The following is a 15340-nucleotide window of genomic DNA, read 5'->3' on the forward strand; positions in this document are numbered from 1 at the left end:
GTGCAAAAAGATAGGAAAAATATATGCAAGAAAAAAGAAAAAAAAAATCAGAATAAGAGCAATGGCTTTTCCGATACTGCAGGTAGTTAGTTTAAATCTGCGGCAATGAGGACGTATAAAGGTATCGACGTAATTCAATAGCCCTTGTCGATAAAAAATGATTGATTCTAAAGTGACATAATATATAGGCCTAAATATTTCCTTCATTAGGTTAAGCACTTCCTCCTCCAGCACATCGATGGATGGCCGATCACGAGACTTGGAATCTAAAACAACAGCATGTCTGAGAAGTTGTTGGCTCTAGTTACTAATTCCTTATTGAACTAAATTAAAGAGACAGTCGCCAAACATTTTAAAATGTATACTAAGTGCTATACGTAGTGTTTTCACAAACAATAAAACAAGTTAATATGGAAACTGAGACGACAGTTTCGTTCGTTAGCAGGTGTATTGTCTGTGTTGATTTTATCAAGTTCAACAATTATCAACGCCAAATTAGCAATCCCTTCATTTCATAAGACAAACATAACGCAGGTCTTAAAGTAAGTCTCACTATGAGACTACGGGAAAATAGTTTAACTTCGTTTTTTCTTGGTTACAAGAAAACATATTCTTACACTTGTCCTAGCCATCGATTGTAGACAATTTCAGCCTAAGAATGTAGACAATTTCAGCCTATTTAAATGTTATACTTGGTATATTTAGGCTATTCTTTTGTAAACTTACAAAGGTCTAATATTATCTTTAAAATTTTTTTTTTTCTCAATATTTTTTATTACAGTACTGCATGTTTGTATTTTGTAAAAGGGGTACGTACACACCGACAGAAACTGTTTTCTTATGTGTACTTTTTGGTTACTTCTGTTGTAATTTGTTTTGAGTACCAAATAAATGTTGACTGAATAGAATTTTGAATTGAATTGAGATATTTTAATTTTCTCTTCCACATAGATGCTTTTGGCAAAATCATAATAATGATGCACAAATTGTTTTGCCACCGTAAACACCCATCTGTATTCCTTCTTTGTTCACACCACCACATACGGTACCCACACGTAACACATTGAAAATCGAGTGCCTTAAATTTTAGAGAAGTGGGCGTCTTACGTCCGAAACTTTTTTGAGAGTGAAGATACGTCATTCGTTGAAACAATGCTGGTGTTGATAAGGATAATTATGAATTTTTACATTCTTATACTGCAACGTAGGCTAATTCTACAACATTTAGGCCTATAGAACTTGATGAGTGCCTCTCTTGTTTTCTCACAATATGTTTCATAAACACAATATAGGCCTAATTAATAGGCCTGGTATTTCACCGGATCAACAACTACCATGATATAACAAGTGGGGTCAGTCTGCACTATTTAAAGGCTGATAAAATCGAAACAATTTACAGGTCAACTCTCCAAAGAAAAATCATTCTGTCGCCTGGTTTCTATGGTCTATTTGTAGTTTTGGTCTCTAATTATAATAAAAAGATAAGACATTTGCTAATTTGGGGTGAAAATTTGTCTTTAATTAGAGGTGGTCAGTGGCGCGGATCCAGGAATTCAAAATAAAGGGGGCCCAGGTAGTGACTTTGACTATGGGGAGTCTAAACCACCTCAGCCTGACCATGCTGAGGTAGGACAATGTATAATTATGGCACTTTAACATGCCGGAAATGGCACTCTCAGACCTAAACATGATTATAATTTTTTTAAATTCCATTTTGTAAAGAATTTTGAATAGAGGATGCCTGGGTCGGTGGCCCCCCCCCCCATGTAATAATAATAATAATAATAATAATAATATAAATAATAATAATAGTTTAAATCTGCGACAATGAGGACGTATAAAAGTATCGCCTGAGTTGATTTTATCAAGTTCGACAATATGAACGTGAAATTGGCAATCCCTTTCATAAGACAAACATTTTACACATCTTAAAGTAAGTCTCACTATAGGGCTCAGGGAAAAGAGTTTTACTTTATTTTTTCTTGGTTACAAGAACACCTATTCTGATTGAACCTCATGAAGATTTATAGAACTGTCTCAGGAGCTGTTTCTATCAAGGACTTTCTGTATGGTTAATGCATTTTTTCATGATGCGCTATTAAAATATTATCATTTATTGTATCTCCAAATAATTTGGTTTACAAAGCAAAACGAAAGTAGTTAATTGTCCCGAGCACATTTGTGATCCCGATTAAGCCCACGCATTAATTGAAAAGCTTACATTGCAAATTTAATGTTTTTGGCCTTGGTGCGGTGTATCCAACTTTTTTTTTGCATTTTCATTTTGTAATTTACTTCGTAATTTTTATGGTTTTCTTCATACTTCTACACTGTTTACATTCATCAATAAAAAATATTTATTTTCTCTTCTACCTAGATGCCTTTGGCAAAATCACAATAATGATGTACAAATTGTTATGCCACCGTGAATACCCATCTTCTATATCCCTTCTTTGTTGACACCACCACATACGGTACCTACACGTAAAACACTGAAAACCGAGTGCCTTTAAAGAGAGGTGCGCGTCTTACGTCCGAAACTGTTGAGAGTGAAGAGATGATATAGGCCTTTACGTCATTCGTTAAAAAAAAAACTAGTACGTGTAGGTGACACAATATAGGCCTAATAATAATAGGCCTATTGGTATTACATCGTACTATTCAACAACTACCATGACTTAACAAGTGGGGCCTACCTGCACTACTTACAAGGCTGATAAAATAGAAGCAATTTACACAAGTCTCCCCCTCCAAATAAAGACCATTCTGTGGCCTGGGTTTGGTCTATTAGCAGTTTTGGTTTCTAGAATAATAGGCCTATTATATATATAAGACATTTGCTAATTTGGGATGAAAAGTGGTCTTTAGTTAGAGGTGGTCAGTGGCGGAACCAGGAATCCAAATGGGGCCCAGAGAGAAGACTTTTACTATGGGGAATTAAGACCACATCAGCCCGACCATGCTAAGCTAAGAAAATTTATGATTGTCACTTCTAGCTAAGTGCCGGAATTGGCACTCTCAGACCTAAACTTGATTATAATTTTCCTTCTTTCTCCATTTTGTAATTTTAAATAGGGGGAGGGGGGAGTGACCGGGTCGGCGCCCCCACGAAGCCGCCACAGGTGGTCTTTAATTGGAGGGGTCTCTAATTACAGGGAAACCTAGTGTAATTATTAAGATAGAAGATAGTTGCTGGTTGGTAAGTAGGCATAAGCCTAAGATTGGCCTACTTATTTAATTGACATTTAATGTTCCCCATCCATAGAGAACTGCTGCGTCACGAAAAGTTGATCGTAATTTATTATGGGCGCGCATGTTTGCATTTCTAAAACTAGTTGAATCGAAACTTGGATATTGTCCAAAAACCATTCAAAATGGCCGGGAAGTGAATGATCACCCAATAACATTTCTTATCACAAGGCCTAATTTACTAGTTTCAAGTATTTTGTAATATTTAATGGTGTTTTTTCTTATTTTTATTTTTTTATTTATGTTTTGTTTTGTTTTATCTATTGATTTTACACGACATATATTTGGTGGTTAAGATATGCTTTCCAATCCCAATGTTCAAATTTTGTGAGATATTCATATTATTATTTTTTTTTCTCGTCACAGATCCACTCCTTAAGCCTCGTAGATAAACTCTATAACAGTTTATTCAATAATAAACCAAAGTGAAAAAAAGCGGGCAAGCTTATTGGACCATTTCATATACCACCAACATAATACTTCCCTCTCTGCTATCCTTATTCTAAGGTTGTCGTCAAGTATACATTCAAGGGGGTTAGCTGTCTGAGGGATTGCGACTTTTCCAAAGGAGGTCATTGAGGTCCAGGGGCGAAGCCCACTGGCGCCTAAAAATTATAATTGGGCCATTTCCTGTTAACGTATTACCAGTACCCAAACTTTTCTCCTTTTGTGTAAGTCCAAGGAGGACTGCCTGACTACAATATTTTCTTAGCCAAAGATGAGAGAATTACAGTAGAATGGCATGTCTACTAAGCTTAGGTAAATAACAGTAAATCATTGTTTAAAGGTTTGCATGGTGAATAATTAGTAATTAGTAATAGAAAACTTGCGGTACACAACGTGAACAGTTCAGAAAAGAACTGCTGTGTTGATAATATCTCGACGTTTCGAAAATAGACTGTTCTAATAATTCTCTTAAAGACGCAAGGCTTTTGTTATAGAAGTAAATTTTAACCAATAGTCATTCAAATTGCTTTTGGCGACTGTCGATAGAATAGATAATGCTGGAAAGCAAAATTCACAAAGTTTGAACGACCGAGAAACAGAAGTCAACAATTTTCTCATACGTTTAGCAATTCGGCGAAAATTTAAGGTAGCTGTATATTTCTCATTAACATACCTCTTTGTACCGGTACGCGACCACACAGAAGCCCAATATTGTTTCTTAAGAGCACTTCTTTTTAGTATCAGTGGATTGCTTATTAAAATGTTTGAATCAAGTCTTTATAAGAAAAAAAAAAAAAAAATTGTAGGCCCCTATTCATAATTGACAGTGTCCAAAGAAGTATACACTAACAACTATCCTTTCCCTATAATATAACATCACCCCGCTTGTTTCTATATGCCCACAAGTATAGTAGTATTACTGTACCATACACTTGTATGGAAAATTTTCTTAAAATGCAACAAAGTCCGAAGTTTCAGGGGAATTCACCTTTTAGCTAAACTGTGTCTATGCTGATGTCCAATATCCCAAATTACATTCTCTCTTTGCTCATTCTCCTCTTTTAGACAAAACAATAAATACAATAGAAACATTCTGCATAGTTTATTATTTATTATTATATGCAGATGTTAGAACAAACCTTTGTTATAAAGATTAAAAAGACTGTACTTTATTTCATAATATATTTAGCCAACATAGCATGTTCCTCTAAAAACAATGTTTTAAGACTGGAAAGACTTTAACAGTTAGAAAAACGTTTTATAAAACTTTAGATGTATTCTTGGATATTCGTGGAAGGATAACAATAAATTAATATTTTTATTGGAAATACTGCCAGATGGTCAAGTTATACTTCACATTGAATTGCTTGCTTTGTCAACTGAACACCTTGTAGCTACCGTTTCATGTTACAGTACATTTAACAATACAATCAATTACATTCCAGTTGTGGAACCTTGTGGGCACTGTTTCTGGACCCGGAATACACGCCAGAGTCACAGCTTTCGGCAGACATTTGACGGCTTGAATATTTAGAATGTTTTTTCCGCCTCCTTCTTTCGGCAGTCTGTTGAAAAGTCTGATCAGGTAAAGAAATATCTGAAAGACCTGACGTTAGAGAAGTTGCAGAAGTTACACGCATACTGCCAACCATTTCATGATTAGTATCAATGTGCGATGTTTCCTCAACAGTTTCATTGAAATCATAAGTTTCATCAGTATTTGATGATGATTTCCATCTTTGAGTGAACCTAGTTCCTTGATGGAATTCTGGATCAGCACTTTTTTCTTTTCTTTCATTTGAAAATTTTCCTGAATTAATAGTCTGAGGCGAAATCTGTCTCAAACCATCATGTTTATGTTGCAGCGATTTAGCATGTTCTTTAATCAATCGTTCTTTCTCTTCCAAAATATTTTGTAATTCTTCAATTTTTTCTTGTTGCATGGAGAGCTGCGTAGACAGTTGGAGTATGACCTTGGTGCGGCTATCTTCCCAATCAGTAATACTTGCTTCATCATTTCCATGGTTCTTGCTCTCCTCTTTGTGTTGTCTACTTTTTGATGCTGAACTCGCTCTGTCAAGTTTTGCTGTGAAATTGGATGGCAAAAAAGAAGTTTTAAGTTTACTGTACTGTTAAATTTAACACACACACAAAAAAAAACCACTGTACTGTTAAATTTAACATACACAAAAAAAAAAAAAAACAGCAGTTATCAAAGGGCCATTATGTTATTACACTATTCAGGGCTGGAACCAGAGAAAAATCTTGATAAGGACCATATGACATGGTATTCAGATGTTTGTTTAGAAAATGTTTGAACATAAATGCTGGTACATGGAATTTAAATTGAAACTTAGTCTGTTCTGAAGTATAATGTGTGGGGGTGGGGGTAGAGAGGAGCTAACCCCAATGTTCCCCAGGATCCTCCCCTGATACTCAAAAACACAACCAGCTTTATACAACAATTGGATACCTGTAAAAAACCAGAGGATCCAATTATTAGTTTTAAATAAAACAAAAAGACAGTAACTCCGACAAGAGACAGAGACATTATGAGATTCAATGTTTCGATCTACTTGATCATTATTAAGAATACCTGTAAGTTTATAGTTTTCTTCTTCCAACATCTCAATTTCTTGCCTCAATTTATACATGTTTAGAGACCCTTCTTGTTTAACCTCAGCTACTTGTGTCTTCAGAGCATTCAAACGTTTTCTGTATTTTGCTTTCTAATGAAAAAATATTTATAAGTGCACATAGAATATATGATTTTTTACAGCTGAAGTGGGAAAAGCAATAAAGAAAAAAACAATAATAGGAAGGTTGTTAGGATTATTTTGCATATAATTTGTCGAGTTTTAGCTCAATTAATCATCTATCCAAGTTTAATATCTACAATTCCAAAACTTTTGATACAGATTATTATTACTGTACCTCCGCCAAAGGAGGTTATGTATTAACAGCTGTCTGTCTGTCTGTCCGTCTGTTAGCAAGATTATGCAAAAACTAATGAATGGATCATCATAAAATTTAATTCCATGGTACATAATATTCAAAGAAAAAGATGATTACATTTTTGGGAAGAAAATGTCAAAGGACAAGGTTAAGTTCACAGAAATTCAATTTTTGTACCCCGAGCAAAAAAAAAAAATATAACCGAATGGCCTTCCCACATATTATTTGGTATTCAGGCATAAGGCGGAAAACAATGGAATCGCCCCTCATACACGCCCTGCGTACTGTTCAGTATTCAGACAAAGGGGGAGGAATACACTCTACAGAGTGATTACTTTCATAAATGTTTGTTATTGAACCTACTGAAAAAGCAATAATGCAAATTAACAATTATATTGGCTCTTTACCAGCTGTGACCACAAAATCTGTCTTCTTAATTACTCGAGTACCAATAACAATAAACCAGAACATGAGAATGTGAAATTTAATTCAATTAATGGTGAATTGATGAATACTGAACTTTAAACAAACACAGATGCATCCTCCTAAAACTCAAGGGCTCGAAATTATTTAAAAAAGTATCCTTGGTATTACAATATTAATAATTTATACAAATAATGGTTATCAATTAATAAGGGTCAAACATATTATCACTGCTGGATGGATAACACTTGGTATTAAAATCAGTAGCAGGTTGCTCCCCAAATCTTCCCCTGATGAAGATGGTTAAAAAAGACAGAAGACACACATACTAGCTTTTCCTTTTCCTCAAGATAGCTGTTTGCCTGTTTTTGTAACTGTTCAATATTTAGGTCTTTTGCTGCCAGTGTTTCAGTGAGATCTTCTTCTTGATTCCGTGCCACCTGAGCCTGTAGTGACTCTACAATTTGCTCTAACTCTGACACTTTGTCTCGTAGCTCAAAGTTTGTGCCTTCAACCTCTGCCATCTACAGAAAACAAAATGAAAAACTTTCAGACATCTCATCGATCCTGTGACATCATATACATTTGGGGGACAGGGGCAAGTGAACTCCTCCCCTAAATCATTATTTCACTTCTTCTTATGAGCACATTAAATTATGTACAGAACATTGTAACATTCCAAAACAAGCCAATCAAGGAAGTTAATACCAGACTATTTATATTTGATTGTAGGCTGATAGATGTTTGTGTGGTGAAGGAAGAAAATTAATAATCATTCTGGTCAACAGGTGCAGAAAGCAATACCTATGCCAACTCGTACACACTTTGGCGAAACCTGTATACAAATTTAGGACAACTTGTGCCCAAAATTGGCCAACATGTACCCACATATATTTGTATCCTTAGTTTGGTGTATAATAAAAGCAAATCTACTATTAAATACTTCTTACTATACGAACTACAATTGCCTACCAACATAAAATCTAGTTGTTGAAATACTAAAATTTTGCATGAAATGCACCAAACTTAAGTGCCTATCTACATCTCTGACATCACTCACTATTACTGTAATAGTGCCCCCTCGTTACAGTTTTGACGACTATCATGAATTTATAAATTCCATTCCTGCTGTATCAAAAGAGAGCAGCTTAGCTCAGTCAGCTAATCTGGTGGTAGCCACTGTGTATACGCTGAACCGTGGACATCTCTAGGTCCCCAGTTCATTCCCATCACTGCCTCTCCTTGTGTTTCAGCTGGAGGGCTGAAATATAAGTTACAATAGCGCACCGTCTTTCGGATGAGACGTTTGAGCCATTGGTCTCATGTGCATTTATGGCCCATGTGCATGTTAAAGAACGCAGTACACTCTTCGGAAGAGAGTAGGGGATTGTCTCCCAGTGTACTGCCCACTCACCCCCAGGAGGACTCCACTGGTCTTCTTCTAGACTTTCGTGGGCTATCTTTGGTGTTTACACTGAATAAATCCAATCCAATCCAATCCAAAATCTTCTAATTAGAAAATTTGTCTTTAACATAGTTTAATACATGATTAATATCAAAAATAGATAATAATCTTTGCATAATTTTTTAATACAAGGGTGATGTTACACTAAACTTGGCTATGGGGCTAGTCAATTATGGGTCAGCCTATATTAGATTTTAACTAGTAATAATATTTTACAAAAATACAATAATGTACATTTTACAAAAATAATAATTTAATTTATTATAAATATTCACAACAAAGCTTGGATGTTGACAATGAATAAATTAAATGTTGATACTTCCCTTTGTAATTTTACATCTGCAATATCATAAAATTTTAATGTCTGTTGACATATGGTTTTCTATATTTGTACATAATTTCCATCCTTTACCTATTATTATTCACTGTACACTATGTTTTAACACATTTGCTGCCAGGGACACAAGTTCACACTTGACGGGGTTATCTCAGGGCTACCAGGATGTTAGTTTGTTGGTGTTTCATTACAGTTGATTGGAATGATTTTTCTTTATGGTGGCGTCCTTTATGCCGTGGCATATGGGATGAAATTAGGAAAAAAGGCTTAGCAGTAAATGTGTTAATAACACTAACATTTTGTTCACAGTGCCATATTTGCATAAACAGTCAGTGATGGAATGAGAGCTTAATCTAAAATGGATCATTCTCAAATAGTGGTATGCTCCAATCTGCCACTGCCTACCCTCCAATTTCTGATTTTATGAGTCAGTGACTGCAACCCTTACCGTGACTTTTGCCTTATATCTAATTTAAGATATTATTATATCATAAACTCATTTTATTGACACAAATTAAGTGCACTTTTAGTTCTGGGTGTATCATTCAGAACATAATGTTTGATGATATGGCGATATTTGGTATAGGGTAGAATTTTGCTCATGGAAGCTTGTGTGTCGCTTCACACAGTTTGCTGACTACTGGGAAATTGTATATTAAGTATAAATAACAGTATACAGTATTACTATACAGTACATCCGTTCTAAAAATACTTGGAATAAAACAATCATAAATTTAATATATCAGTTCTCAATTTCCCTCTAAACAGAGATATTTAAAGACCACTTTTAGTGCCGGTCTTTAATTAGAGGTATTCTAAATAGAGCAGACAAAAGCTGCTAAAGACCACTAAAAAAACCCTGGTCCTAAAAGTGATCCTTTATTGGAGGGAGGCCTGTATTGTGAAAGTTTATTTCCAGTCGGTCTAACAATATGTAGTTATTCACTGACAATAGGGAGGTTTCGCATGCGAACGAATACAGTTAGTGTGACGTATACGTCATCATTATGACGTCATACACCGGTTGCTATCCGCTCACTACACGTAAGTGAAAAACAACGCGTAGGAAAATTTTTGATTTCTAGTACGATCTTCATTTTTTCCCCGCACATTTTACAGTAAGTTTAAAAAATAAATGCATCATTAATATGTACGTGCCATTTTTGTGACTTTTGGAAACTGCAATTCACGATAGGATGCGTCTCATTTTGGGGTATTAAAAAACGCTTGGCGGTGTTGGTAATTTCCTGCAAGCCTAGGCCTAGCTAGGGGCCTCCCTTGGCCTAGCTTATAACAATAGACAAGCATTTTTGGGTCGCAAAGTAACCAACTCTTCTGGGTAACAACGGGAAGGAGTATTCGACTATCACTTCCAATTTCCAAAACCTTACATACCAAAACTTTAGGCCATGCCAAAATCTAATTTTGAAAAGCATGATGAGAGAAGAAAACGAAATAGCCTTGGCTAGGAGAGGTCCTACACTTAAATTTCACTGTCATTGCGAAAACACAGCATAAATACAAACTACGGATAGCTAAACGTATGCGTACACGTACTTGTTCACGTACGAAACCTCTCTGTTGAGATCTTTTAATGATGGTGGTACAGCCAAAAACATTTTTGTTTGCCACACGTGAGGAGATTTACCATTCATTTGTAAAAACAAACATTTTTTCTGCACCATATTTTACAATGAGTTGTCTGAAATAATTTGGACCTCACGGTGGTACTACCAGTGAAAAGGCCAGGCCCCTGTCAGGCAAGACTCATCGGAACAATCATTTGCTGAGCAACATCGCACAGCAACCATTACATCATCGGTGACGTAGGCATTGGCTACATGCCAATTTAATTCAGCTGAAAAAGTCCGAGAATGCTGATGGAAAGACCTAATGGTGAGAAATAGCCCTTATTTTTTGGCTTAACCCTTTAACTTTTGCAGGTAAATACCCCCTGCACTGGGCCTCTTTTTGAGGAAAAAAGGTGATTTTTAAATCAATGCCAAAAAAAATACTATAAAGAGGTTTTTGTGAAATTCTTTTTATGTGTTGGGGTGGGCAAGAGGTTGGCCTATGGGGGAAAATTGAAATTTGGTATTTTACATGGTGGCCATATTGGATTTCCTTTTTTTCATAAATTTTGTCAAAAAAAAAAAACCAACTTTTTCTCCAAGAAATGCTTATATGTTTTTTCACTGGATAATGATAAAGATACATAAAATGAATAAAATCATAAATAGTCAATTTAACAATTTAACGTTTGTCGGCAGCATCGGGAAAAAACATGACATTTTCAAAAAAATCACTGTAACATGCCTTTTTTTTGCAACAATTGTTCATTTATACTCCATATAATTCAGTTTGTAAATAATTGTAACAATAATGATTTTTTCCATGAAATAAAACTGCTTGACTGCAAACATTATATTGTCCAAATCACCCGCATCATCGTCAGACTCAACACCAGAATCTACAATCACAGCATTGTCATCTTGGCCCTGTGCTGGGCCCAAAAATCGAGCAAATCATCGGTTTCGTATATGGAATCGCTGTCTGCATTATCATAGTCAATGTTGGAAACAAATTACATGCATCTTCCAAATCAAAATCATCCTCGCTGCCCGAATCAGCAAAGATTTGGTCTGCTGTGAGGCCGTGTTCTTGCCATTTTGTAGCCTATACTACTTCCACGTGGAAATTGCCTCTAGTTCAGAGAAAACAACTATACAGGGGCGCGTGCACTACAGGCAAATTTTTCAATTAAATATTTTCATATACCCGGTACTACCGGTGACGCGCAATTCAAACAACATTTTTTTCTACCCGGTACTACCAGTTATGCGCAGTGAATGTGTTAACATGAATGAAATTTAATAATACTTTATACTACCTTGAAGCTAAATGAAGTTATTTGAATGCCTAATACATTCTAAATCATCTCAGAATAGATTAAATGACACAAAGTACACAGGTTTTGAGTGCTAGCATTATTCCACCATTCGATTGAACTAGGGCCTATTGGCTTCCACAAAAACTGTCAGGCACTGCTGTCGGACTGACTTTGCTCCCCTCCATGATGTATCCTAGTCTCCTACAGTAGAGCCTACTCTGACGATTCACCACTTACCCATTCATTGGCTAAATATAATGTACTGAATATTAAACATACCTGTTTTTGAATCTCCAGGTTCATATTTTGAGATTCTTTCAAATTTTCTTCACTAGTCCTCAAAAGCTCCTTCAACTCCGTCCGTTGCTGATCCATGAGTTCAATCTTAAAATAACAACCGAATATATCAAAGAAATTAATGAATTCTATAATGTTACAGCTAGCCATCCATGAATGGACCTTTCTAGACTGCCAACCAAACTTAAAAACTGACCAATCAGAAGAGGGCCAGAAATGTGCGTGTCCTACAAACACACGACTTGTCCCACAAATGCACGCGTGTATGTCTGTTTGTCGTTTTGTGGGACCTTAAAAAAAAATATCTAAGGGGTGTGCAGGGCTTAGCGGAAAGGTATTTCTGTGTGGAGAGATACGATCGCGATAAAGTACCTTGCCCAAGGACACAAGCGAAATTACACAGAAAGAGGTTTCAACCTTCAACCTCAGGGTTCAGTGCTTGAACCTCAACCACAGCGTTAACTGCCAGCCCACAATTGGCACAATGCAAGTCAGCACCTTTACATAAAATATTACAATACAAAAACAATTGAAAATATAAAATATGTTACGTTCAAATTATGTGAAATTGTAACTAAAGCTAATGCATTTATAAGGTTTACCTTTGTTTTACTTGAGTTCAAACTTGTCTCAACAATACATCCATCTGAGTTTGACCTTGTCCACCTGTAACAAAACAAATGTGCAAAAAAAATAACATTGATAATATTGTCTTAGTGTAAACTAATTAACACTAAATATCACATCACATAATATATATTTTATCAATACTGTATCAGGCCGTATTTAGGGGGGTTCGGGGGGTTCGTCCGGAGTTCCGTAAAAATTAGGAAGATTTTTTCATTGCCGTTTTATTCTGTAGGCCTACAAAAGCAGGCTAAAACAAAAATAGTACATACATGTAGTTAGGGATCCCAGGCCAACTATTTAAAATGAATCTTGGAGAATTTGATTGAGTTTACTAATAAAAGTTTAACTATTATGATAAAATAAAAAAAATTATGATAAACGATGCTTATTTCGTTAATTACAGGATCACGAAATAATTAGAGTTCTCTATAAAAATAAACAAAGTCTACCGCCCCCAAGGGAAAAATTATGAAAAATGATGTCATTTTTGCTAATTAAAAGCGCTAATTTTTAAGAATCTAAAACTAGTAAATCTTTTGTACAGCATAATTTTTTTATTAAATGTTTTTAATGTCTTATTATAAAATAATGCTTTAGCTCAATAAATCAACGATAAAATTAGCATGGGAACGAAGGTGACATGACAAATTGATCCTGTGAAACTTTGGGCGTGTAAGCGGTATCCAGCAGCATCCAATCAGTTTCACCATAGCGCGCTACGTCATCGGGATATTCCCTTGATAATTTCCGCAATTGATTTTCCAGCCGCTTCTTAACTTCTGCATGTGAGCCTAGCCGAAAATCGTAATAATTATTAAAATCTTAGATTTCAACTATTTTTATATCTGTATAAAAAGTCGCTAGGCCGAAATAGAAATTTTATTTATTTTTGAAAGAAAAAAAATTTTTTTTTTTTTAGCTTCTTTCTAGCGACTTTGACATGACCTAGAGACCTTTAAATAAGTTTATGAAACCCACATGATTCGCTTGGAATCATAGAGATAACTCTATGCTTGGAATAGACAGAATTAACGTTGAATGGGGGAATCCTTTAGCAGGCTAAAAAAAAAAATATAATAATGTTAACTAAGCTAAGGCTGGGCATTCTTTATTTATTTATTATTATTATTATTATTATTATTAATAGCCCCATGCTTGAACATTTACCTCACTTATTGTACTTGTCTCCCATGTGATGCCACTCACAAATATAGGCCTACCTGTTTATTTCATTACAATTTAAGTTAATCAAAACTGCTAATCTAGGCCTATGTCTGTGTTGAACATTTGAATTGCTTATTAAAATTCCATTTAAAATTAAACAAGAAAACATTTCATTGCCAAATAAATGACGCATCTCTTAACTTAATACCCGGTTTGTATTCCTTTTGCATAGATCCATAAATTGGCTGACAACATTTGAGTAAAAATTTTAAATCAACAAAAACAGTAAACTGTTTTGATAGTCTCATTGGAAGTTTCCACATACAGTATTTGATCCCTTTATAATCATAGCAATAAAATATTTTTTTTTTTTTTTCAGATGCTACAGCCTACTGCAGTCCTAAATTATATAAAGGCTACCACCATGATTATTTTTATTTTGATAAACAATTTTTATTGTGTACAATTAAATATGAGTTAACAAAGTGCTGATGCCAAAAAAAAAAAAAAAAAAAAAAAAAAAAAAAAAAAAAAAAACAGAAAAAAAAAAAAACTGGCCTGTTTAAAAAGCTAGGCCTAGGCTAGACCCTAGTAGGAGGGCCTGGTATTTAAATAAAACAAGCTACAAAAACTGGTGAGTTGGGTACTTTGAGGATGAAAACAGCAGCAGTACAGAATCTACACAAATGGCGGACATGCTAATCCTTCTCTAGGCCTAGGCTAGCCTAGGCCTAAGCTAGGTCTCCAAAAACGACCTGAGTATTGACCGCGTACTAGGGCTAGGCCTAGGCGACCTAGCTAACCCAGCTAGGCCCCTACTACTACTACTCCCACCCAGGCCCTAGGCCTCCCTTGAACCCTGGTTGAAGGGCATACCAACAACAAGAGAGGGGAATAACCACTTACCCCGATCTATAATTATCGCCATATTGGTCATTTAAAGTAACCTTTTTGACATTTGTACTTGCACCATGCCCCATATTGAAAAAAAACCTTAATAATACTGGATAAAATAGCCCCATCAAACATTATTTAAGTCCATGATAGCGAAATATGGTAGACGGCTTCATTTACCATAGTAACAAGTAATGCGCCCTCTATCAGTACAGAAAGGTTTTTCAGAGGGAGAGGAGCCTTTGTTGGTGTAAAATGGATATGGGCCTAAGCCACTCAAACAAACGGAATATTACTGTCAAATTGTGTTTATTCGAATAAACACGGTAACCACACAGGAATATCAACTCGTATAAAGTGAGTGCCTCTTTTCTCATGTGTGTACATTTGAATGCTTTTTCACGTAATTTTTAAACATGTTTTATGCTTTCTCTGATAATAACCTACTATAGCAAAAAATTCCATTTCTTAATCACTCTGAAAAAATGCTTCATTTAGTTGAGTTGGCTTCCTCAATTTTTAATTTAACCCTCTATAGTTATATTTGTACCAAATTTAGATACTATAACTTAATAAGAAGTACGATAAA

General features: G+C 35.2%; 1 protein-coding gene across 1 annotated transcript; it reads right to left on the reverse strand.

Annotated features, from left to right (window-relative positions):
• Positions 1 to 4787: 4787 nt before the first annotated feature.
• LOC117109309 (reticulocyte-binding protein 2 homolog a-like) lies at positions 4788 to 14915 on the reverse strand. Its single transcript, XM_033251585.1, has 6 exons — positions 14764 to 14915; positions 12666 to 12729; positions 12046 to 12150; positions 7404 to 7598; positions 6293 to 6425; positions 4788 to 5782 (listed from the first exon to the last, which is right to left on the reverse strand). The coding sequence occupies exons 1-6, from the start codon at positions 14877 to 14879 to the stop codon at positions 5127 to 5129; spliced, it is 1269 nt and encodes a 422-aa protein (XP_033107476.1). The 5' UTR covers positions 14880 to 14915; the 3' UTR covers positions 4788 to 5126.
• Between the last annotated feature and the right edge of the window lie 425 nt (positions 14916 to 15340).

The sequence above is a fragment of the Anneissia japonica genome, unplaced genomic scaffold, assembly GCF_011630105.1.
Source record: "Anneissia japonica isolate Jap-2015-1 unplaced genomic scaffold, ASM1163010v1 scaffold26_len2425191_cov177, whole genome shotgun sequence".
NCBI classification, from domain to species: domain Eukaryota; kingdom Metazoa; phylum Echinodermata; class Crinoidea; order Comatulida; family Comatulidae; genus Anneissia; species Anneissia japonica.

What these genes read in the sequence shown, in the direction of transcription:
- LOC117109309 (XM_033251585.1), bottom strand. Translation starts at nt 14,879, where the DNA reads ATGGGGCTATTTTATCCAGTATTATTAAGGTTTTTTTTCAATATGGGG. An exon ending in ACCTGGAGATTCAAAAACAG is followed by an intron (nt 7,599 to 12,045) that starts GTATGTTTAATA and finishes TGTTTTCTGTAG; the next exon opens with ATGGCAGAGGTTGAAGGCAC. An exon ending in TTGAGGAAAAGGAAAAGCTA is followed by an intron (nt 6,426 to 7,403) that starts GTATGTGTGTCT and finishes TTTTTTCATTAG; the next exon opens with AAAGCAAAATACAGAAAACG.